At 41.1% G+C, this 26,939-nt stretch overlaps 1 protein-coding gene across 1 annotated transcript; it reads left to right on the top strand.

The window, feature by feature from the left end:
- Nucleotides 1–2: 2 nt before the first annotated feature.
- kank4 (KN motif and ankyrin repeat domains 4) lies at nt 3–26,832 on the top strand (the record flags this gene model as incomplete). Its single annotated transcript, XM_079574415.1, is given in 10 exon segments — nt 3–194; nt 197–3,275; nt 5,022–5,118; nt 11,718–12,011; nt 15,160–15,244; nt 15,822–16,041; nt 17,957–18,099; nt 19,057–19,074; nt 19,235–19,435; nt 26,557–26,832. Coding segments are annotated over 10 exon segments (4,431 nt in total), but the record flags the coding sequence as incomplete, so codon positions are not given.
- Between the last annotated feature and the right edge of the window lie 107 nt (nt 26,833–26,939).

Raw genomic sequence — 26,939 nt, 5'->3', positions numbered from 1 at the left:
CTGTGGAGACTCCTTATGGCTTTCACCTAGACCTGGACTTTCTCAAATATGTCGACGACATCGAAAAAGGCAACACCATTAAAAGAGTCCACATCCAACGCAGAATAAAAGGTCCACCTAAATTTAGCACATTGCCCCGGAACTTCAGCCTTCCAGGACATGGAGTCAGACCTATTCCAAAAGGAGACTTGCCGCATGGTCCGGAACATCCACCTTGGGACCCAAACCGAAATCCCGGGTGACAGAAGTCCAGCAGATATTTGACTTTAGAAGTGAAGTGGGGTCCACCAGCCAGAGTAGCAGGGGCTTGACCAATCAGGGCTATGTCTCCCCAAAACCAAGAGAAGAGACTAGTGCTGGGACTCGTACTGAGTCCTCCGCCGAATTACAAAACCGACCAAACTTACTCAGAGCGTCCAGCATGCCCATCAGTTTACCTCAAAGAAAAGGTTCCGATTCAAGTAGCCCCGTTTTGGTCACTCCGGAGAATGGCTCGTCAGAAAACATGTTTCGAGCTTCACCTGATGTCACAGAAAGACGCATTCCCCAAGATCGGACGGGGCTTCACCAACAGATCACCGTGGCTCTGAAACGAGTCAGAGAGCTAGAGGAACAAGTCAAAACTATCCCAGAATTGAAGGCGCAGATATCCTCACTGAGGGAAGAAAGGGAAAAGCTACTTCTACAGCTCCAAGCACAGATAAAAGCCCAAGTTTCAGCTGAAAGTAAAGACAAGCAACAAGGACACCGGCCATCACAAGAGCTCAAGTTACCTTTGACGCCTCAGCCCCCAGAGACTAAACCTGCAAAGTCTGAGACACAGAGACAGGCAGGGGAGGAAAACATCAGCAAAGCAGCACCCAACATTTCTGGAAAGACAGAAAAAGTGCTGTCGGAACAATCAGACAAACAAAAAGACATATTAGGAAGTTCGTTGGAGCAATCCACTCAAAAGCTATCACAGGAAATTGCAGGACAAGAGTTAATATCACTTAGGGGGGCAGTAAAAGACATTGGAAGTTTTCAAAATGTCAGCCCGGAAAAAGAAAAAGCTGACATTGTAGAAAGTGTGGAGGAGCTGCAAGAGAAGCTAAGACTGCTTGAGCTGAAACTTGCTCAAGCTACAGAAAATTTAGAACGAACAAATTCGCTTTTGAAAAGACAATTGGAAGAAAATAAGGTGAAAGAGGAGAAGATTATGCAGCTGAGTGAGGGAATGAGGGTCGAAGTGTGCAGTCCAGAAATGACTGACAGGCCTAGAAGAGAAAGCATCGACACCGGGACGATAACCGAAAGAGTGGACATGTCCCATCAAGAGACGGAAACAGAATCGCACGGTAAAGTGGACCAGGGGACAGACACGGACAAAATCTGCATTGAAGTGTACGTGCCCCAACCGGCGGCTGAACTCACGGATCAGGGTGTAGAGGCGAGAAAAGACGACACCCAGGTGACAGAAGAAGCGCCCGCCAGCCCGCCCAGACCCAGGGCAAACAGCATGGAACGAAGCACGGAGACAGAAAGGGTGATCACTTTAGACCAGACCACAGAGACACCAGTGGCGGAAAGGGTCAACCAGGTGACGGAAACGGAAACCGGTAATAATCATCCAAGGAGACCGAGGACCAGAAGTGTGGACAGGGGGACCGAGACAGAGAGGGTCGGGACAGTAGATAGGGTGACAGAGACCGAGGCAGCGCAAAGGGCAGACCAGCAAACTGAAACGGAAGTTGATAGGAGGCCGGAAAACAACCCAGCAAGACATGTTGAACAAGTAGAGATCCAAGAACGTGCAATTAGCGAAAGAGCGGTAGGGGTAGAAACGGTGGTCAGTCAGACAGAGGAAGTCATGGATGTCAGTCAAGCAATAAAGGAAGCAAGCAAAGTTGTTGAAAGTGTGGTGACTGAGAGTTTAGCTGAGATTGCAGATGGGAAAATTGAACAACCTGTTGTAGTTTCGGAAAATAAAGTTGAAGAGACAATAGTTGAGGATACTAGTAAAGTTGTTGCAACGGTAGATGCAGAACCAAAAGTTGAGGAAAACACAGCAGAAAATAAAGAAGAAATCAAAGAATCTGCTCCTCAACAAGATGAAGTAACAGAGGTAATTGAGACTAAAGCGGTTGTAGCTGATAAAACAGACAAAAAACAAGATACTCAAGTTGTTCGAGCTAAAGTCAAAGAGCCAGTATTGATTGAGAAAGTGGCTGAAGTTCCAAAAACTACAGCCCCTGTAAGGCCTCAAAGAGGTCGAAGGCCTTCATCAGAACAGCCCCAACCTGCACCTCCACAACCTCAAACTGCACCTGTCCGACCTCGTAGGGCGTCCACGGAAACCCAAGCAACCCAGCCAACTCCGCCCCAAAAATCAACAGCGTCCCAAGAACAAGTATCTGCTACTTCTCAACCTACAGTTACAACCACCACACAAGTCCAAGAACCCCCAAAAGTCACACCTGTGCCTCAAGCTAAAGAAAAAGTGGCTCCTGTAGCGTCAACTCAAGAACAAGCTCCATTAAAACCTCAAACGAAAAGTGAAGTATCAACACGTCCAAAGTCTATTCAGTCGCAAACCTCAACGACTCAACGGCGAAACTCTAAAGAAGTGAAAGCTCCACAAAGAGGATCTAGTGTAACGCAGCCAACTCGCCAGGGATCTCAAGACACCCCATCTCAGGGTTCTAGAAGAAGCTCAGGCGGAGAGAGTCAAGCACCGAAAGAAGTCAGCGAAACCCAACCGGTTCGGAGAGGATCTAGCGAGGCAGCCCAGCGTCGTGGTTCAGGAGAGGGCCAGCGCCGTGGTTCGGGAGAGGGCCAGCGCCGTGGTTCGGGAGAGGGCCAGCGCCGTGGCTCGGGAGAGGGCCAGAGCACACGTCGGGACAGTGGGGAGACACAGCGAAAAGGGTCTAGCGATTCCCCAACTTCGCCTGCTGCTTTGGGACAGGTGGTAACGCGCCTCACAGGACTGTTGGGCGAGCAGTGGGCGCAGCTAGGCAGTGGTTCTGGAGTGCAGCAACAACAGACAGTCAGTCAGCAGGAGGCCCCTAGCGCTCCAAAACAGGCGGTGGGGAAGAAAGCCGAGCCAGGAAGGGGCACAGGAGCCAAACCGGCGGGAAAGGCGAACCCCGCCGCTGCAGCAGGTAAACCAGCGGGGAAGCCTGCTCCGTCCAAGATGAGTTCCATCCAGAGCCAGCTGGTCAGCTCCCTCAGCGTCCTGTCAGCTTTCTACTCCCCAGGACAGAAAGCTGCAGCTGCCAGCAAACAGCAAGAGCAAAGTAGGTCTTCCTCTTAAAAGTTAACCCTTTCCACTACTTTAAGCATAACTATCTACTTTAGCAATTTCCTTTTAGTTGAATGTAAGAGTAACATGTACCTGCAAAGGCTCACACCAAAACTGGATTCAATATAAAGTGTTTGGCTCAATGACAAATGAGCACTTGGTTTAAGTGTCTTTCATTAAAAAATAATGGAATTTTCAAATTTTGCTGTATACATTCACATATATTCAACTAGTTGCTCGATGAAAAGTCAGCTTGAGCTTGCTTGTCATGCTTGTGGTGTTATCTCCATTATCATCAAATTGCTATTTTAAGATATAAATGAGACGGTATAAATTCTAAAATTCATTGCCAAACGTCCTCTCTGGCTTCCCTCTGGAGCTGAGCCGCTTTTAGACGCTTCATTATCTGTTTCTCATTGCTAGACATCCAGTAAGTGTTATGAACCGTATAATTTAGTGTCCCTTCAACCCACTTCTTCTCCCACACATTATTTATTGACAGAATGCACGGTAAGGAAGCACTTCTAATGATCAGCCTCCAACAAATTATTGCCTTGGCCTTGTACGCCTTGCACAAACATAAATGCAGTGCGTTGGCCTGTGTGTATGTGAGCACCATATAGTTAATGGTCATGCTTCAGTTATTCTTGATATCTGTCCATTCTTTTTACGGCTTGGGGAGCTCCAGCTATGCAATCACACACATATGTTAGCAGTTCATTTGAAGTTCAGCATGGGAGTTAAAAAGTGCAAAACATACTGTACGTAATGTCTCTAGACTAGACAGTAGCAATTTTCAAATGGCTATAGAGTATGTAGTTATGGATGTAAATCTTTTATCACGGATCAATAGTGAAATATCTAGAGATTTTTGTCTCATTTAAACAGCTTCACTTGGCTCTATGCATTGTTTGCTGCCATTTTCTGGGTACAAAAATGAAGGTGGAATTACTTTACTTGTTTTTCATGTCCTTTGATTTGTTTAGTTTTTGAATGTATTTATATTTAGATATGACAACGCTGTTTACTTCACAGCAAATTTTCCCAAACAGAAACTAATTTAAATACTGCCTCTTCTCCCTTTCCCCCCTCATTCCCCCCAGAGAGAGACAGTGTTTCTAAAAGCATTATTCCTGTGGGACGGTGGTTGCATGGATCTTTTTAGCTCATGTTTTTTGGGTCAGTGCCATATCTCTATGTGTCTTTGCATAAAACATCACTCAGCCTTTGCACCTTATCTGCTTCAAGTCACATCTAAGCTGAAATACCGGGATGGAGAAGCCAAACACGAGTCAGCAAAAAACACATGTTCAATCAATTGCATCGCCCTTTTACATCGGTATAGGCCTGGCAGTGTCAAGGTTGTATCTTGTCAGTGAGGCTTATGTTATGACCTGTGGATACTGCAGATTACCCCTGAAGTACAAGCTGGAAAGTGCGTACCTTTGACCCCTAAAACAAAGCACAGTGAACAGATGCACTTAACAATAGTCTTTAATTGTGGTAAGTAAGTCATTTGCAATACACCACAAGTCAAAGGTCAAACCGCTAAATATACAGTTAGTTCAAATTCATATTTTTATATTTGCTGGTGTGAGAGTTGCTCGTCTGACTGAGCTGACAAGATTGACAGGCCTTTGTTCAAATGTGATATATGTTTACTCCGGCACATGTTATGAAATCTAATTAATTTCCCTCACCTTTCTTCTATTATTTTCCCTCCCTCTTTCCTTTCCTGTAGCGGGACTCAAGTCAATTATGAAGAAAAATGGAGTCGCAGACAAGCAGGGGAGCAAGGGAGCCAAGAAAAACCTGAAGTTTGTGGGGGTGAACGGAGGGTAAGATCGGCCTTTTTAATCACCCTCCTAATCCGTTTGATTAGCACTCGTGCGCCGCAGCGCCCGTGAGCGTTTTAACTTTGCGCTGAAAATGATAAACACCTACAGGCTAATGGAGGCTCTCGCTCTGTTTGTTGATGCGGGTGAGTAATCAAATGCAAACCGTTTTGATTCACATTTATTACAACACAAGGATCGCGTACCGTCAGGTTTGTGCTCGACGGGGCTTTGGTGCAATTATCCCTTTAGTCAGAAGTGTGTAAAATGACTACAGGTAATAGATGATTAATTAATGGTGGCATTAAGGTTGAATAATATTGTTGCTCTGTGTTTTGAATGATACACTAATTTTGCTATTTAATTACATGGCCTGTTTCTACGCCACACGCCAGGGGTCTCCAAGTCAATTACACTGGGGGACAAAATATATCCTAAGTGCGCTCCATTAAAATAGTTTTTTTTATTGGTGTTTATTAAAGAGCAAATATTGACTTAACTGTGAAAAACGACATTCACCAACTATAACAGTACTCTCTTAGGAAGATGAGGAACCAGTAAATCAGGCTCGATCCAAAATGAAGTATCTGCAGTTATTCAGGGGAAATTAACTCACTGCTTTTCAGTGGCCTGAGATGTGTTGGTCACATGCTAAAATGTACATGTTATATAACTAAAATGACTGTGCTGACCCAAACTCATTTTGGGTCGAGGGACAATTTGTTTTTGTTTTTTTTAATAAATTAATAATAATGAACTGTGATTATAAAATACTGCTTATTCCGTCAAAAGTTTCCACAATATTCTAGTCATTATTCATTCACTCCACTGTCCATTGTTCATTTACCATTTGGCTGTAATGTGTTGTTTATATCCAGATTGCTTTTTATGCCCTGTGCTGGACACATGTGGAATTCTTTCCTTTTATAATTTAAGCTGCCCCCTAGTGGCTGGAGTGAGCATTCAGGTTATTTCATACACCTTCACTGTTGCAACCAAGACCACTTTATAAACGGGCAAAACTGCTGATGTGTCTTGTCCAGGGACACAATAACGGTATGCTCTCTGGCAGAGTTAAGTATAAATAATTTGGCTTACATTTTGCACATTTTGCACATGAAATATTGATTGAAATGTTATATCTGGGCTTGTTATTTGTGAAATTCATTCAGAATTACTGTAACAATTTTAGTCCTTCACAACATAGAAATCACAGAAATGCCTTTCTTCTTACAAATGCATTTTGTTCGCCGTCGAATCCCGGACCTAATTTAAATCGAATGTTGGGAAACGAAAATGGCACAATACTAACGCGTGTGGGGTATGTTTTGTCCTTTTCATGGCATTTATACAATTTCTATGGTTTCTTTATCATCAACATCTTATAAGATGAAGTTTAGTGGCCACTGGATGTGATAACGACCTCACAAAAAGCAGCAACTAAGCTGAATTTGAGCTAGCATTGAGCTCAGAGGACACGTTTCTAAGCTAATTTGTGTCTAAAGCAAAATCTTAAAAGACCTTAATGATTTCTATCTTGGCTTTGACCCCACCTAAATGTGGTCGATGGGTTGACAACAGCTGAAAACATCTGGATCATTCATAATTTGCTGACTGATGACTGATAATTGATAATTGATGACTAATGTTAACGGGTCAGCTATTGGAAAAATTCACCGAGCAGACTCTGAAAAATCTGCCGGACTAGCCTACTTGCTAACTGTCCGCATACGTTAGGATCGAACACTACTTCTCCATTGTATTTCTATGCTTCACACTACTACTGTTATTGTGATAATTTTAAGAGAACAGGCCACCGTTTTTCCATACTGAGATATGTTCTTACCTGAGGTTGGTGGAGTTGATGCGTACTTGTCTGATCTCTGTGTGTGCGCCCAGTCACGCAAAAAGACCAAAGATGTTGTTAGCATTTAGCCTCTCCTCCTCTCCGCTATGGGGCCAAACGGAGGTGAAGTTACAAAGCCACCAAGCTCTTCCACGTTTTCCCTATTTTAATACGGTTACGTGAGTAATTGCATGATCCAAGTCTTGTTACATAAATTAAACCTGTTGACTTTCTAAGCAGGTAAAAAAGGGTTCTATAATATAAGGCGTAATAACAAATTAGGAGCACTTCGACGTCTGTCCAGTAATATCTTCACTCCTAAAGAATTCTGAAGATATTACTCGCGTAACATCATCGAATTTGAAATAGGGAAAACGTGGAAGAGCTTGGTCTCTTCTAACTTCACCCCGTTTGGGTCCATAGGAATATGCTGGGAGAGGCTAAATGCTAACTTTGGTCTTTTGACTGAGCGCACGCACAAAGACCAGACAAGTACACATCAACTCGTCTAAGCTCAGATAAGAACACATCTCAATACGGAAAAACACTGGCCTGTTCCTTTAAGCTGTATGTGCTTGTGATAAATGTGTGTAAAACATTTCCTTGAAGTAGAAGAAGAAGAAGAAGAAGATCTTTATTTATATAGCGCCTTTCACAGACATGGTCACAAAGCGCTTTACATGAGACAATTGTACATTAGTAGTAGACTAAGTAAGTAGACTCCTAATTGCCTGTAGCAGGTTTATTCTGACCAAACCAAACCTTAAAAGGGCCCCAACTGGCTTTGTATGAATAGTAATAATCATCACAGTACATTGCCATTTACTATGTGCACAAATTTATGTCAGTCTTAATAATGCCTCCCTGCTCTCAGCCATGTCTCAGTAGGATCCAAAACCAGTGTGTGTTCATGCATCCATAAATGCAAATGAATTCAGAGAACACAGACTTCCACCCAGAGTCAGACACGACCTAAATGATTAGCCCAGCTGGAGAAGGAAAAAGCTCATCAGAATTTTCTCGTACAAGATAAACATACATGTGGTCATTTTCTAATATTTTACCCACGGAATAGCTTCGAAACACTGCACCGGTCTTCCACTTTGGATGTTGCTTGTTGTTTAAGGAAGCTGCGTCTATTGTTTTATCCAACCTAATTTGAGGAAATCAACAGCACAGCCCGTTCATTTTGGCCGTCAGTTAAATTCCTGTGCGCGACTGTTTTGTGACCTGCTCCCCTCGGCCGTGTTTTGCCAGAGCCGCTGTGAGGTCTGTTCCTTCCTCCCTTCTTTAAAATGACGTGTAAACATAACCCGGCGGACCCTTCTCCTGAACAAATAACCATGTATCTGTGCGCTGTTGAGGCCTTTAAGTAAAACGTTAAACCTGGAAGGAGCTACTTGTTCAGAGGATATTTACTTAGCTTGAAAATTTTACAGTGCCTATGTTTATGATCACAACGAATTTGGTCAATGTGCGCAGGATGCATGATACAGTAAAATAAAATGAGTTTTAATGTACATGAACATGAACTGCCAATTATTAACTATCATTTTTATTCATATTGCTCATTTTAAAATGTCACAAAACTGAGCTAAGCTAAAAACCAAATGAGCATCAGGTTCTCCTCTGAGGCCAGGACTCCCCTGAGAAAGAGGTTTTTAATCCCAGTGGGACCGTCCTGGTTAAATAAAGGTCAAATAAACAATAAGAAAATCTCACTAAGCTAGTGCATGTCCCATTTGCAGATCTTTTTCTTTTTATTCATTTTTTGTTAAGTTATGCAATGAAGAAGTTACGTTTTACATACAGTCATACTTTACAATGATTCCCAATATATTTATTCCACAGATATAGTTTACAAAATGTTATACAATCTGGCCTTTTACCTAGCAACATGGTCTCAAAATTTAACGTAGTTTGTATTCTTAAGACTTTCCATGAATGTTCTCGAATTTTAGTCCATTTACGCAACTCAAAATTAGCCTCTTTCCCACTTTTCTTTAAGAGTATTTTCACCCACAGCATCTGCAGATCTTGAACTCAGTTTGGTCTCACTCTGGGCAATCGCTGCAGGATTAGCCTTTGGAGCCTGTTTTATGAAGGAAACTAGCACACCTGGAGGAAACCCACCAAGGCATGGTGAGAATACTCCCGAAAAGAGATGCCTCACCTAGCCTGGGATTTTTATTTTCATTTTAGGCAAAAGGGTTTGGTTATTTATTCTGTACATATTCTTGAGGGGTTAAAGCTCTTGATTTACCAGCCGATCTACATTCCTCTGATCAGTAGATCTGGGTAATACTGTGCTGTCCATTGAAAAGCACTAGAAATCTGTGTTATTCATACTATTCATACATTTATTTGTGCTCATATTTTGCCAACTACTGTACATACCTCTGTGTGTGGTAGATGAATTCCAATGTTATCTGGACCTTCCAAATAAACTCCCACGTTATTATTATTTCAAACTAAGCAGAGGCGCTTTTTTAATGAGGCAGATACATCAAAGGAACAATATTTCTTTGGACATTTTCATGCGTCTACCCCACACCGGAAAGTTAGCGTTTCACCTTTTTGGACCATCAACTTTTATCTCCCGCCTCCCTTGAGTTTCTCTGAGGAATCCAGGGAATGTTGCGGCCCCTAAACACCTCACAGTGTGTGTGTGTGTGTGTGTGTGTGTGTGTGTGTGTGTGTGTAACCATAAATAATCACGAATAACCGGCAGTCAAGATATGACTTATCTGATTCATCATAGCAGTGCCTTCATGTGCAAACGCCCCCATTTTAAAGATCACCTTAACCTGTTCCTGGACAAGGCTGTGTTTTGTCCAATTGGGGATATTTGACATTAGCAAACACACACACATGGATTCTGTATATGTTTAACTACATGGAGATGTTTTGGATGTCTAAGGCCAAGTATTTTAGTAAGTATTTGCTTTCCCTTGCCCGATGTTGACTTTAAATCATCTGGCTGTAAGGTAAATATGTTCCTAGTGTGCGGGTGCTTAAGTTCGCTGCATGGGCTTTCCTTTTAGCAGGACTTCAAAGTTGTTCTAAATTAGGTACGTGGACATGTTTATTTTGCTCTGTCATAGGAAGACGTATAGGTATCATCAACCATTGCTGCTGCTGCTGCTGCTGCTGCTTTCTAAATAGTAACGTTAGTCATTAAAGACCACTTTATTTGCTCTAACCTAGTAAAATATATTGTTGACTTGAGGCGTGAAACTGCAGATTTATAGGTGGGAAAAGATATACAGTAAAATATACAAAGGTTTACATAACATACCAAACTATTTTTCAAAGAATATGAAAGATAACACAAAAATATGTTTTCGCCCATAGGTAGTGGTTGTGTGAAGCCATTTATGGTGAAACAACTATGTTAACTATTTTAAAATAGAAAAGAGAAAGTACCTAAATGACCGTGAGTTGACATACTCCAGTTTTGATACTGTGTTTTTTAACATTAATGACAGCTTTGAGTCTTTAGTGGTAGTTGTGGATGGGGTTCTTTATTTGTTCTAATAGTAAAGCCGCCCATTCTTCTTGGGAAAAAGCCTTCACTTCCTGTAAATTCCTGGGTTGTCTTTCATGAGCTGCACATTTGAGCTCTCCCCACAGTGATTCAATGATATTGAGGTCAGGAGACTGAGATGGTCACTCACAAAAAAGCAAAACATCTCAGTAGGTGTGGTTCACTTTTTTGATGGCCTATGACTGTATATACTCCTTAGAACCTTTGACCATAGATTACTGACATCAATGTAAGGGAAAATGTTTTGGTGAGTTTTGTAATATTTATTATAAATTACATAATTGATACAAAATGTATTACAGAGAAAATGTAATATTAATATGAAAAACAAATAAATAAAATGTGTCTATCATTCTCATAATTGTGTTTACAAGATTGAATATTTTGGTGTGTAGGTGTTACAGATGTTGTCCCCAGAGAAAACATCTCATCTAAATCTGTGGAGGGAATGTTATTCTGTTAATGTTATTCAGTTTACTGTGTTGATTGGACTTTTTCTCTTTTGAAGTTTTACATATTTAGAGACACATTCTTTTGGTTAATCTCTTTCCTTTTTCTAAAGAAACAAATCAAGGGTAAATGCTAAATTGACTGTTTCTCTCTCTCTCCCCTCATTTTGCATTCTTACAATCACTTTAAGCCGCAATTTGACCTTACGTTTCTATCCTACGTCCTGTGTGATCTTTCCGTCCTCTTACAGGTTTACACATTGCTTTTAAGTTCACCAGGTTTAAATAGTTTCTTCTCTGAAAACTCATCATTGAGTGTTAGTCACAAGCTGGCCGTGACATTTTTTGAGTGATTCTGTTCAAAAACATTCGAAAACAAAGCTGGAAAAGCTTATAAGCCAAGGACGCAGAATTGTTTTCTTTTTGTTATCTTCATTTGATGCAGGGTCATGAATCAGATACAGAAAAATACAAAGTTCTTAAACTGCTCTTGTGAAGAGCTCAGCCACTAAACTGTAGTCAACAACATTGTCCGTCTTCACTTTGTTCAATAAATGTGCAATAAGTTAAGTCGCTATTTGCTCGATCACAGTAACACTCATTGCTTTGGAGACTGAGTTAGCAACAAATGAGTAAAAAAATAAATGTTATTGCATCAACTAATATTGCTACTTTGGCAATTTACTATGCAGCTCCTCCATCCACAGCAGGCTTCACGCCGATAACTCTCCTATACGTCACTGTGTGTGTGTTTCTCCAGCTACGAAACCACATCCAGTGAGGAGTCGAGTGGGGATGAGAAGTCAAAGGTGGAGGCTGAGGAGGAGGACAGTTCCGAACCAGAGGTGGAGAAAGAGAAGGAGCCAGAGCCCGTAGAGGAGAAGCCGGAGACCGCAGAAGAAGTGCAGCAGAAAGAACCAGAGCCGGCAGCGGAGGCAGAGGCGGAGGCAGAGAAGGCGCCCAGAGCGGAGGCCAGTGCGCTGGGGGTGAAGGAGGAGAGTGAGCGAGGGCTGCTGGACATTACGCCTGAGCAAGAGGTCCTGGAAGAAGACGGGTAAGATATACTACAGAAAACAGGATAGGTTTGAATGTAACTGGAGCCAATGTTATAGCCCAGTGGTTCTCAACCTTTTGGCGCCGCAACCCCCATTTTAACAGTAAAAGGGGATTCGTGACCCCCGCTCGGGTCACACCGTGAGAAATAGAAATAGTATTAAAGAAGAAAAAACACGCACATCCAGTCTGAATAGTGTGCAGGACCAAAGTGGACTATAGAGCTGAAAAAGAAAAAAGGCCGCACAACTAGGTAGCTCCCAGAAAAGTAATTTAAGTAAATAGAAATAGTAGCCTACATAATTCTTAACCTCTTAACTCCCGCCTGAACCGAGAGGATCTTTTTCCTCACGTCATCACATTTTTTTTCCATCATTTTTTTGTTGGGTGTTCAACTCATTTTTGGATCTTTTTGTCATCTTTTCCGTCAGTTTTTGTCAAATTTTTGTAATTTTTTTGTCAAATTTTTATCACATTTTTGTAATGTTTTTGTAACATTTTGTCACATTTTCCTCACTTTTTTGTCACATTTTTGGAATTTTTTTGTCACATTTTTGTTACATTTCTGTCACATTTTTGTCACATTTTTGTTACATTTCTGTCACATTTTTGTCACATTTTTGTCATTTTTTGGTTACATTTTTGTCATTTTTTTGGCAACTTTTTATCACATTTTTGTCACATTTTTGTCATTTTTTGGTTACATTTTTGTCATTTTTTTGGCAACTTTTTATCACATTTTTATCACATTTTTGTCATTTTTTGGTTACATTTTTGTCATTTTTTTGGCAACTTTTTTATCACATTTTTGTCAAATTTGTGTCATTTTTTTGTCACATTTTTTGATTTTTTGGGGATTTTTTTGGTCATTTTTTTGTCAACTTTTTATCACATTTTTGTCACATTTTTGTCATTTTTTTGGTCACATTTTTGTCATTTTTTGTCAACTTTTTATCACATTTTTGCCACATTTTTGTCATTTTTTGGTTACATTTTTGTCATTTTTTTGTCAACTTTGTATCACATTTTTGTCACATTTTTGTCATTTTTTTGTCACATTTTTGTCATTTTTTCGTCCTTTTTTTGTCAATTTCTTGTCAATTTCTTGTGACATTTTTGTAACATTTTCGCCACTTTTTCATAAATTTTTTGTCACTTTTTTGTCCCATTTCCATCATTGTTTTCGTCTCAGTTTTTTTCCAGAAGCTTTTGGACTGGGGTAAAGCCAAACTGGAGAAAATGTGCTCGGTTCAGGTGGGAGCTAAGGGGTTAAAAAAAAAAAGAAAAAAAGAAAAAAAAAATGGCTAAAATGAAATTCATCAAACTACAAACAAAAAATGGCACTCTGGTAAAATAGCACACACATGCTACAATAAAATATCAGATTATATGCTAATGATAATATGGCTATTTTATCTAAATGATCTGGCGACCCCCCAGGTTGAGAACCACTGTTATAGCCTGTTGTGTATCTTCATTTGTGAATTGGTAACTTCTGATTTATTTTTGACAATCAAGCTGGACAATATTTGGCTAAAAGGAGGTTGGGTCCCCTCCTTGAAAGATTACTCAAGTGTGTCAAGTGTGTAGACAGGACTGAGGGCTGATGGGTCAGTCCCAGCGGGGCCCCTCAGACAGCAGCGGGGCCAAAATTAATCCATCACTCCACACCTGTCTTATCACAACACCTGTGTGACTGTGCTGCTTTGGGTTAGCCGTTAGCTCAGTGACAACACATAGCCTGTCCACAATGACTGAATGATAGATTAGCCGCACTGATCTCTTTTTATCACATTTTCTTTATTGTAGTGTCTGAAAAAGTTGTTCAGCATTTAATTTGAAGACATGTTAATCAGGAGTTTCCAGCTTCTCCTGAGGTTTTTCTATACAATCCTTCATAGCACAGACACATACGATATTTAGTGGATATAAATAAATTCAACCTCTCCAATTTCCACATTCCCACCATTTTTACATATATTGTCGACTGTCCAATATAAGAAACTCATTTTTATCAAGATATTGCTTAAAGCAGTACTAAGTAACTTGTTTACCTTAATAAATCCTTTCTGTAGTCCCTCTGGGGGTAATACAAGTGTTAATGGGATTATTAGGGGTCTTTCATCTCCCCTCTGGCCAGAAAACCACCCTTGCAACTTTCCCAACTCCGACCCGGAGACCCAATACACACTAATGGAATCACGAAGGAGAAGCTAACAGGCTAACGGGCAAAGCTAACTACGAGCTAGCGCCACTTAAACAGTATTTACAGCCAGGTTTGAGTGAAAACAGTGATCTCAGTTGTGTAACTGGATGTACAATATCTTTCTCTCCCTTTGTCTTTTCTGTCGGCGTCGTATTTACTCTCACGAACAATAAATGAGTAAAAAACCAAAACATGCTACGACGTCTGCAGTGGCGCTTATGGCCTCTAGGGGCATGACTGACTTAGTACTGCTTTAAAGGAATAGGCCACCGTTCTTAAATACTGAGATATGTCCTTACCTTAGCTTAGACGAGTTGATATGTAGCTGTCTGGTCTTTACGCGTGCGCTCAGTCACGTAATCATCTATGGATCCAAACGGAGGTGAAGTTAGAAGCGATCAAGCTCTTCCACGTTTTTTTTTTTAAATATGGTTACATGATCCAAGTATAGTATCACACAAAATTAAACATGTCGATTTTCTAACCGGATAAAAAGGTGAACTATTTATGAGCAATTGCTGTTATTGTTTACTTCCGCAATTTTCACCGGATTTTTTGGTGAAGGTAGGCAACAGCTGATGCATCCAGACCTCTAACTCGGTTTTGTAAAATGATAGATCTGTTACAGCGCAAGAGAAGCATTGTTTTTGCCGATCATAGGATTTTAATAACATTTTTATCAAATATTTAAACGTAAATTGACTGCCACGGCCAACGGATGTGACGACATTGCTCGTATTGCATGACGTAGTAATATTACTACGCCTCGCAATAAAGTTCCCCTGTTTACGTGACTGAGGGCACGTGTAAGGACCAGACAGTTACACATCCACTCGTCTAAGGTGAGAACATATGTCAGTATTTAAAAACGGTGGCCTGTTCCTTTAAGAACTGATAGTCCTAAGACCAATCTTTTTTCTTTATTTTTTTGCTGTGGTTTTAGGGAGAAAGTCGACAGAGGATTTGTCGACGCTTGTCTCTATGTGAAGGATCGGATGGAGGAGGTGTCGTCCCCTGATAAGGAAATGGTAAGAACTTGTTATTTGGTGTGCATAGTAGCTAAAATCTGTAACCACTAACACCTGCAGATTTGCAAATCCATTATTATTCGTACTTTTACCATTTAATTCTACAAAACATGGGCCGGTTTGTTTATTTAGGTAAGTACAAGAATCCTGACAGTAACAGATGTTTTGCTTATGTAGCGAAACCCTTCAGGTCCATTGTGTTCCTTCCGCTGCTTTGTGACTTACTAGCACAATAATGTGAGCGGTTATTTGCAGCCCTGGCACTTCAGGCTGAGGCAAGCTGTGCAGCCCTAACAGTAAAAATGATGTTATTCAGGGACACCATAAAACCACTGGGTAGGTTCTCATTTATAGCACTCTAGGGCAGTGGTGCTTGGCTGTTGTGGCTTTGGGACTTACCTTCTACCTGTCACGGCAGGCCACGACCCAAATGTCAACAATACTTGTCCTTGGTCGAGAATATCCTGTCAGAGTGCAGTTTTAGTTTTAGCTTTAACTAGTTCAATTTGAAGGGTGAGTGGTATTTTAATCATTTACACCACATCTCTATAACCCTCCTGCCTTGTTTCTCCCACAGCGGCAGGTCCTGGTGGTGCTCTACCAGGAGTGGTTCCGAGTGTCCAGCCAGAAGGAGTCCAGGGTAGACACAGTGCGACTGTACCTGAGACAAGTGGGCCTGACCACGCCCACCCTGCTACCGTACGTGATCAACCTGACGGACGGAAACGGCAACATGGCGCTCCACTACAGTGTCTCGCACTCCAACTTCTCTGTGGTCAAACTGCTGCTAGATACAGGTGAGATATAAGTGGAAAAAAAAGTCTCTAATAATTCCTCATTTACAATAAACACCAAGGCTGAGATGTGCAAAGTAGCCTTTCAAACAACCGCATAAAGCACATCCATGGGTCTCAACGGGATTAAAACTTTGGCCATTGCACTTAACCAATCAATCAAAGTATAATTTTTCTGAATTGTTGTTGAATTGTTGAGTCCTGGTTTAGTCCAGTGTTGGCCTTGATGACTTGCAACAGTGACATACTTCACATTTCTCAAGTCATTGTGATGTGGTTGCTGAGCAAAACTAGAATGGTGTTCAGTTGAAGGGGTTTTGTATTTTTCCACTAAGCTACCTCTACTATCTCAAACCCACTGATAATATCATTTCTTGTACATATACTGAATTTATGTTAGAATATCAATCAATTTAAAGTAGGACAAAACAAGATGAAACAACATCTCACTTAGGAGTAATTCACTTATTCTAGCAGCTCTGCATGAAAAAAAAGAGTGCAGATAGTAGGAATAGTGTGCATGCAATTTGCACATTTTAGTTAAAGGAATATGCCCCCGTTTTACATACTGAGATATGTTCTTACCTTAGCTTTGACGAGTTCTTCAGGACCTGTCTGGTCTTCACCCGTGCCTTCAGTCACGTAAACACAGCGCAGACGGCGTTAGCATTTAGCCTCTCCCCCTCTCCTCTATAGCTCCAAAACAGGTCAAGATAGAAGCTACCAAGCTCTTCTACGTTTTCCCTATTTATATATGGTTACGTGAAGTGTTCCACTACAAAGTATAATCACACAAAATTAAACAATGTGGATTTTCTAAGCGGATAAATATTGTAAGGCGTAACAATACCAGGAGTAGTTCGAAATCCACGCAGTAATCTTCACTTTACTGTGCGGATGCCAAATTACTCATGGTATTATTACGCCTTACAATATAGTCCCCCCTTTTATCCGCTTAGAAAATCCACATTGTTTAATTTTGTGTAATTATACTTTGTAGTGGAACTCGTCAAAGCTAAGGTAAGAACATATCTCAGTATGTAAAAACGGGGGCCTATTCCTTTAACATAGCACTGGAAAAGTCCAGATAAAATCAGTTACTACACGAACACATTGCAGTGTTGACTTGTTGGTGCAAATGAACATTGGACGTTTTACACAAATCAATCTACTAAACGTCAGATTTTAGCGCTGAACATTTTCCCTCGTTCTACACTTAATGAACGGGCTTCGCGCTCGACTGGAAGTGTCAGTGCAATGGAAGTGGCAAAAAGAGGCAAAAGTGGGCGGGGCGGAATAAGGTGAATAGATGATATTTGTACTTCTAGAAGAAAGTTGGGTGGAAAATCCTTAAAGGGACTAGATGCAAGTTGGCCATTTTTATACTCACTACTGCCACCTCAGGTCTTGCGCGTAACTGCAGCTTCTATATTAAGCTCGTGCATGACGGCACTTCGGACCTGAATTAACACCTTTTAAAGTGACAGTTCATGACTTTAGAGGCGTGGTGGTGAACAGGTCTGGGCTCATTCTACACATTAGGACATTGTTGAACATGTACGGGGAGGAAAATACATAATCGTAGCATTTTTAAACTCTGTATAGTCCCTTTAAACATAATTCACATCAGGACTGGCTCATGTGTCTAGATTTACATTTGGCATTATGTCGGCCTTACTGTTACAGGTTGTGTCACAACAACAACCCGGAAAACTGTGTCATAGAGCTTTATCGACCTTCCTGGCATTTTAATGTATGATAATAAACCCCAGAGTCATTTGTAAAAAGGTTATTCTCTGCCACGGAGATATAAAAACAAGCCAAAGACCAAGCTGACGCGAAAGGACACAGTGTTGTATCGACGCAGTAAATACTAGTCTCATTGCACCGTGTAACTATATCTTTTGTCCCTGTTTAGGACTATGCGAGACTGACAATGTGAACAAGGCGGGCTACACTCCAGTGATGCTGGCCGCGCTCACAGCTGCAGACAGCCCCGACGATCTGGAGGTGGCTGAGCAACTGTTGAAGATGGGTGACGTCAATGCGCGCTCACGTCAGGTACTCAGCCCTGTAGGCCCTGTTCCAGAGCAAGAAGGGGGAGAGAGAGGACGGGGGAACAAAGCGGTGTTGTGTTTGCAGATTTGTTGAATGCCACTTTGTTTCCAAACTGAAGAGTCAGCATGTTTTGACTTCCAAGCAGCAAAGTCATCTCTTATGGATGCCAATATTGACGAGCGATTTTATTTAGAGACATCCAAGCGTCAGGTCATAGGAACTGGGAGATGATATTGTTGTTCTTTTTTTTTTTTTTAAAGGAACAAAAAATGCAACTAACTAGCATGAATTAGTAAGTAGGTAATATATAAAGAGCATTTCCCGACAATAAATGGTGTATGAAAGCTATAGAAAAAATGAATGAGTCTTTGTTAGTTGGACTCTCACTTAAAATGCATCATGTTGAGCTTATGTTGTTCCTTTAGAAAAAAAAAATGAATTTCAAGGTTTATTTCTTGTTTTTTGTTTCTCCTCAGATGAAAATGCTTCACAATTGAATATTTAGGTAATTTGTCAGAGATTACTATAACCTACAGCTTGAATATAATATTAGAGCAAATTCTTCATGTTAAAGCAGAGAGTCATTTTCCACAGAAATCTCACCTGTTTGACCCACACTTTGCAGCTGTTTGAACTTTCTATTGATCGGTTTTCCTGGAAAAATTGTAGAAAGTCAGAGCATCTTTAATCATCGGTTCATAGTGGAGTTATTCTGAAGCATTACCATAGGTGCGAGTTAGGCAGTGCACAGGAATCTCTTCCTGCTGAACAGTGGGTCGCTCTCTTGTCTCCTTCACACCTTGTGATGTCTTTCTTCTAATTTTGGAGCATTCTATCTAAAAGAGAGAATGTTTGCTGACAATGGGATTGTTGACTTTACACAAAAGTTTATGCCCCCTTTTTGGAATTTTTTGGAATCAAAGATTGCACTGAAAGTATTTTCTTTTTGTTTTTCCTCAGCGGTGTTTGCAGCTTTTGGTAGGTTTCTGGTCATTGACCTTAATTATGTTTCATTTGTAGATAGGCCACCCAAATTTCCAAAGTTAGATTTTTTTTTTCCTCACTTCACTTCCTCCCAATCTTCTCACTGTTTAATTCAGCTCCTCACACCCCTACTTGTACTTGTCGCTCCCCGCAGGCTGGCCAGACGGCGCTGATGCTCGCAGTGAGCCATGGGCGTGTTGCCATGGTGAAGTTGCTGCTGAGCAGCGGAGCGGATGTGAACGCCCAGGACCGGGAGGGCTCCACTGCCCTGATGTGTGCCTGCGAACACGGACACATGCACATCACACGCCTGCTGCTGGAGACCCAACAGTGTGACATGAGCCTCACTGATAAGGTACAGGGACGGGAGTGTCCAGGAAGGCTGCCAATTTAAGTTAGAGAGGAGATACTTAATCCAAGGGGTTGTTCTTAGGGTGGATTATTTTCAATGCCAAACTACTTTTTTATATATCTTTAGAGTGTCTAATTCATTTTCCACCTGTCCTGTTTGGTGACAGTGGTTAGCAAAAAAACAGGGTAGTTGAACAATGATTTTGGAACATTCTAAAAGAAAGAATGTCCCAAAATGTTGGCGCAGTAGTTAGCACTGATGCTTCACAGCGAGAAGGTTCCTGGTGCGATCCCTGGGTCGGACGGGGCCTTTCTGTGTGGACTTTGCATGTTCTCCCTGTGTCTGTGTAGGTTTCTCCACCTCGAAAAATATGCACAATAGGTTATTCCCTCAGCCCGGTGATTCTGACCATTAGCTTCCTGTATGACCAAAACAGTGCAGGACATTGATGTCATGCGTGTGTAACGATATTTTTAGCAATACAGTATATTGATGTACGGACTCTGTGGCTTTGTGCTGCTGCATTCGCCAAAGTGGATCATGAAATTCTCCTGTGTCGCCTCGAAAATTAGGTTGGCATTCGGGGATATGCACTGGAGTGGTTCAGAGAGGAGTTTGGTGACTTTGTTTTCTCAACAGCCCCCCTCGTTTTCTGGTGTACCACAGGGGTTCATCCTTGAGCCACTGCTTTTCTCGTTGTACTTGCTTCCCCATAGGATCTATCCTCCGAAGGTTTGGGGTGTCATTTCAACTCTACACTGATGACGGTCAAATCTATGTTTCCCTTAAAGGATGTGAATATATTCTGTGCTACTCAACTGCAATGAATGCATTGATGAAATCAAAACTTGGATGTCTGTTTACAAAAACCTGAAATTCTCCTGGTTGGGCCTCGGGATGCTGGTAGTGCTGGTTCTGTAAACTTGGGATCCTTGGCACGGTTTGTTCAGCCCACTGGTTCGAACCTTTGTGTGAAAGTGGATCAAGACTTCAAATTTGATGAAGAGATTAGTGCTGTGGTGAAGACTTCTTTTTTGCTATTTGAAGCAACTAGCAAAGATAAAGTCCTCACTTCAAGGTATCATTTTGAGATATTGATCGATGCTTTTGTCATGACGTGGCTGTACTATTGTAATGCCCTGTGCACCTGCGTCAGTCAGCCCTTGCTTACACGCCTGCAGCTGCTTCAGAACACTGCAACATGTTTTTGTGTATCTGTATCTCTCTAATTCTGTCTTCCCTTTTCTGTCTTCCAGTCCGATACCACATTGATATTAAAATGATTTGATTTTTTGTAAATGCCTCAATGGCCTTGCCCCGGGTTATCAGTCCCGCCTCCTGGTGTCATAGAAACTGTGGCATGCTGTGCGAAGGCAGATTAAAAAGTCATTGTCATTCATTACCCAGAGCAGGAGCTGAAACGAGTGTTAATTCTGCTGAAATTAGAATAAATGTATAACTTTTGCATGCCTTGTGTCAGAGTGGTGAGCACTTCTCAGACTGGAAGTTGTCGGACAGTGCTTTGGAAATCTCTTGCTCTGCAGAGTAACGATCGAACTGCAAACCTTTTGTATTAGTGTGTGGATATTGTTAGAAAGCCTTTTTGCATGCCTGTGTTGGTTCTAGGTGGGCAATGCTTCCTAAATTGACATCAGTCACCATTAAAGGAATAGGCCACCGTTTTTACATAATGAGATATGTTCTTACCTTAGCTTTGACGAGTTCTTTAGGACCTGTCTGGTCTTCACCCGTGCCTTCAGTCACGTAAACACAGCGCAGACGGCGTTAGCATTTAGCCTCTCCCTCTCTCCTCTATAGCTCCAAAACAGGTCAAGATAGAAGCTACCAAGCTCTTCCACGTTTTCCCTATTTAAATATGGTTACGTGAAGTGTTCCACTACAAAGTATAATTACACAAAATTAAACAATGTGGATTTTCTAAGCGGATTAAAGGGGGAACTATATTGTAAGGCGTAATAATACCAGGAGTAGTTCGAAATCCGTGCAGTAATCTTCATTCCCCCTTTTCCCCCTTTTATCCGCTTAGAAAATCCACATTGTTTAATTTTGTGTAACTATATTTTGTAGTAAAACACTTCACGTAACCATATTTCAACAGGGAAAACGTGGAAGAGCTTGGTAGCTTCTATCTTGACCTGTTTTGGAGCTATAGAGGAGAGAGGGAGAGGCTAAATGCTAACGCCGTCTGCGCTGTGTTTACGTGACTGAAGGCACGGGTGAAGATCAGACAGGTCCTAAAGAACTCGTCAAAGCTAAGGTAAGAACATATCTCAGTATGTAAAAACGATGGCCTATTCCTTTAACATTGCTGTTGGATATTGACAGAAGGAATTACTAAATAATCTCACAATCTCATAAATTTAAAGTTTGAGCTGTGAACATTTTTTTATTTACTTTTTGATCAAATGTCCCAAAACCTACTGTGGCTTTACTACTAGGTACACATACTACTGGTATTTTAAAGATGAACTGAGCTCTCGTTTGTTCTTGGTCTGTTGAACTTGTAACAGATGGCTATAAGAGACAATAAAGTCCTGAGGCCCATATAAACCTAAACCTTAGAATACCATTGAGTCTGACAGATGCTGTCTTCTCTCATCAGAGCATAGTTCCCCCAGAAAAAAAACAGTCTTTTGTGTGTCTTAAAAGTCAGCTTCTAGGGATGACATCGACTTAGGAAAGGGAACTTCGCCAAGTCTCCGGAGACATACACAGCCCTGACACCGCTCACAAACACGCCATTGTTTTGGGACTGTTGTCTAATCTACAGGAAACCATAGTGTCTTATCTTTACAACCTACAGATCCTTGTATCTACAGTGGGTCATTTACGTCGCTGCTCCTCAACGACGACACACTATTTTAGTTGTGTTGTGACTGCAGTATTATTCTATCTCTATTGACACTTTTTTTTGGTATAAAACCAGTCAACCCTGTAGTTTAGACCTTTGCAAACACGTTCTGAAGTGCATGCGAGTTTTAGCAGTTATATCAGTCAGTCTTTGCTGAATTCCAATTATGCACTGAGAAGAAAATTATGTTATGATAGAAATGTTCAGTCCGAATGAAGACATGGTGGAAATTCATTAAAATAAGCAACTGCATCCTACTTCCTGGCCGGTGTGGGGGGCACCTGCGCGCCAAGGACACTTTCAGCTTGCAGGTTCAGCTTGCAGGTTCAGCTTGCAGGTTCAGCTTGCAGGTTCAGCTTGCAGCGTCTGCCGGTTGTAACGTGCATTGTTGTAAGATCTAATGTACGTTGTTTGATAATTGAAACAAATGGGAAACAGCAGGGCGCTCGGCGGGAAGGAGGCAGGAAGTTACAAACACACTCATCACATGTTGCGTGTGAAGTCATCTGGGGAAATGATTTACAGCAGCAGCGCGCCCGCCTTAACCAACGCTTAGTGCATACGGCGTCCCGGGCCATAGCGTTACCCGTATGGTAATTATTACGTACTGGAGAGGTCTGGATTTTAACGACAGAATGGAAAACAGCCCTGCGGTTTCCCTACAGTGATGCGGTGCATAAACATTAGATTAGGTTTTTAGAACTAATAGGATTTTGCAGTTGATTAAATGTGTGGATCGTGGAACACAGTTATAACATCATTTATTCGCTCAGGACGCAGCGCTTCATGGATATAAATGTATGGAGACACACGGGACTGCAGCCAAGAGCTATTTTCCAGCCACTGTTTTGTTCCATAAATAACATTCACAAACGCTTGTACACAGTGTTTTGCCAAACGATACAACGGCAGGCACTTGTGGGCGAGGAGATCAAACAGCCGACCTGAATCTTTAAGACATGGTTATTTAACAGTAGGCACGGTGCAAAACATTTGGGATTAGACTGTTGTCAGCAATACAAAACATTCTGCTAATGACCATTTAGACCAGGGTTCTCCAAGTATATTTCACAAATATACCCTGAGTGTATTGCCTGGGACCATAATCAAAAGCTCCAGTAAAAGATTTTTGATTGGGAATATACGATTGTAGCCTCATATAAACGGCCTACACTTGTATTACACTTTACAAGCCTGTGTTACAAGTTTGTGCTACAGTGTTGTCATTATTTACTCATCCACACTTGGTGGCAAGCTACTAATGTAGCCACAGCCGCCCTGGGGCAGACTGTCTATTTACCACGTGGCAATAACGTGTTGTTTATATCCTGATCTATGTCTGATTTATGTCAGTGCCCTCTGCTGGACACGTGTGGAATTCTTTCCTTTCTTTATTTAAGGTGCCCCCTAGTGGCTGGAGTGCATTCTGGTTAGAGATAGAGACCCCTGATCTAGACACAAACATTTATTTATTTTTTTGCAGTGGGCAGATTTCCATCTCATATTTGGCTTTAGTAACAGGGTTTCTGCAGAGCATTCAAAAGCATTAAAAGTAATTAAATACATTTAAGTAAAGCCAAGGCTTTAAATATAATTATAAAAAAGGCATTCAATTAGTTAAACTGGCATTAAATCTAAATGCAATAATTTTTTTCTACCAATTTTTACTGTTGAAGTTCATCGAAAATACCAAAATGATGGTTTAAAACAGTTTTTGCCGAAAAGTTGCCCATTTTGTTCAATTCTCTTTCTTCTGTTTGATGAAATGTTTGGAAATGCTAAGGAATGAAATATGCACAGATATTTTTCTGCGTTTGTGGCATTAAAATATACAAGCCTGTGTTTTTGAATACAGGCTTGTATATTTACCAGCGTGCGCACTGGTAAATAAAGCAGTATAAATTTGGGCATCAGAAATGGCATTAAAAAGCATTCAATTTGACCGGCTTCTGTAAATACACATCTCCATGGAGACGAGCTGGAGATTAAAATATCTATAATAAAATGAAACGCTTGTATTTTATTCTATTCAATTCATTTTCAAACAGATTCAGTCGTATTCCCTGCTTCCTGAAGACCTGTTCTTTGGCAGTGGATTGAAATGATATGAGACTCTTTTAAACGGTAGTTCAGTTTTAGTTTATTGTTTCCATTTGTATTTAGTTTTTATTTGTCCACGAAAATATCTGGAGATTTTAGTCATAGTTTTCTTCTCATGAACACATTTTTTTGTCAGAACACATTTCCCCTTCTGTCAGTAAACTACCTGCACATGTCAGATCAGAAAAGCACCTTGCACAATGTGTCACCACTCATTCAAGCTCTGAGCATAAGGTGAAGGATCAAGGTTTGCTCTGAACGTGTGATGAGAAAACGGTTGAATACGGCTTGCAGCAAAGGTCTGGGAAATAAAAAAATAAAATAAAAAACTGCAGAGAAATGAGTTTACTTTTTGGTACAAGTGATCGGGGACCCAAACAAAGCTGCAGACTGCCTCCACAGAGTCAATTTGAGCTGGAGCCGGTGTGGCACAAAGACTTCACACAACATGTATTGATTCTAAACACAGCGCGCCGGGACTGCGAGGTGGCTCAGTAATTGGACTGCATTTCAGTAATACTGGAAAGGCTCAGGACTGTTCGGTTTGCTCCTGTGTTTTGCTAGTTTTGGATCATTCAAATAGAGAAACTAGGAGAACTTATTTAGCGGTGTTTCTTTACATGTTTTAGTCAGTGACGAAGGGCCAAGAATGCTGCCGTCCTGTAGGTTCTAGGACTAAAAATTCCCCTTTAAAAAAAAACATTGAGAGCTAGTACTAGTACAAGACAGTCATTTTAATGTATAATTGTATTTTTTTCATTGTTCATACCCATAATAATTTTTTCACAATTCTTTACCATAGAGGACGTTTTCTTGTTGTTTAACTGACTTCGATTAACACAGCAACACAAAGGATACGTTTGAAATAACATATCCTTTTATAAGTTCATATTTTCTTTAAAGTCTAAACCCCCGCCTTAACCGAGCACCTTTTCTCCAGCTCGACTTTACCCAAATCTAAAAGCTCAAAATGGCGACGAAAACGGGACGGACAAGAAGTTTGGAAACTAGGGCAGAAACAACTAAACGATTAATCGACAACTAACCGATTATTGAAATAGTCCACAACTATTTTAGTAATCGATTAATCGCTTTCTAGTAAACACAGACTCAATTAAAGCAAAAATGTGGCCACACCGTCTTTGCTCTGCCCGATCCCGTCAGACCTCGGAAGCTAAGCAGGGAAGGGCCTGGTCGGTACTTGGATGGGAGACCGTTTGGGAACACCAGGAAGCCTGGCAAATGGAGTGAGTGAGTGGTTGGTGGTGGTCGGAGGGGCCGATGGTGCAGACAGGCAGCCTCGCTTCCATCCAGGGCAGCTGTGGCTACAATAGGAACTTACCACCACCAAGTATGGAATGAATAATGCAATGTGAAGCGTCTTTCAGTGTTCAGAAAAGCACTATATAAAACCAATGCATTATCATCATAAAAATTACATGACATTTTTTTTCTTTTTTTTTGAAAACCTACTTTGGTTTTACAGTTATGGCCAGTAGTGTTTTGCACATGGAACATTTTATAAATATCTGTCTGTGTCTCATCCAATCAGAAAGCAGAATTAGCACAAACGCCTCCAGAAACACTCACTTCAAGTTTACTCCATCAACATGTCCTCGAGCAGAACCACTTTATATTTAGGTGATAAAAATAACGTTTTCATATACCTTTCACAGCCAATCGATTTGAAAATAATTGGTAGATTAATCAATTACCAAAATAATCTTTAGTTGCAGCCCTCTTGGAAACACAGCTAAAAAAAAAGCATCAAAAGAGCGACAAAAAGTGGCAAAAACTCCAACACAACAGGCAACAAAAAAGTGACAAAAAACAACAAAAAAGTGACAAAAGCGTAACAAAATAGCACCAAAAATATGACAAAAACTGACGACTATGCAAAGATTTTTTATTTTTTTTCTAGATAATTTAATTTGATCATGTTTGTAGGTCTGGAGAAAGCAATGTGCTGGGCTAAGGTTAAGGGTTAATTGTTAAAACGTGCAAACCCCATCTCTAACGTTGTCATCACTGTTTTCGGCATTGCATTTGTCCAACACCACACTGCCACCATCTGGCCCTTTACAGTCACTGCAGTGCCTCTTTGAGCATGAACACAGAGTAACGTTTTTCCACTTCTGTCTCTGTCCCACAGAATGGACAGACGGCCCTGACGGTGGCTGAGGGGGCCTCCAACCAAGACATCATTGACCTTTTGAAGTCCAACCAAAAGTCCAGCCCCCCAGACCTTCCCTGAACCCAGGACAGAGACGCTAAAAGACACACGGCTATTTTGGGTATGGAACGACACAATGATGATGATGACAGCGGCGTTTCGTAAAAAAAAGGATATGCTGCATTGAGAATGGGGAGAATGTCGGATGATATTAACGTCGCTTTGTGGAATATACAAAAGGAGCCACAGACGGTGATGGGAATAAGATAAAAAAATGAAATCAATCGCTGCTTCTTCATCAAGTTCTTCAAGCTAAGCACATGATCTACCTTTTGAAATGAAATATAAAAAAATCGTTTCTA

Source organism: Gobius niger (assembly GCF_951799975.1).
Source record: "Gobius niger genome assembly, chromosome: 17".
Classification (NCBI taxonomy): domain Eukaryota; kingdom Metazoa; phylum Chordata; class Actinopteri; order Gobiiformes; family Gobiidae; genus Gobius; species Gobius niger.
The sequence above is the reverse complement of the archived record's forward strand: the minus strand, read 5'-3'. Positions and strand labels throughout refer to the sequence as shown.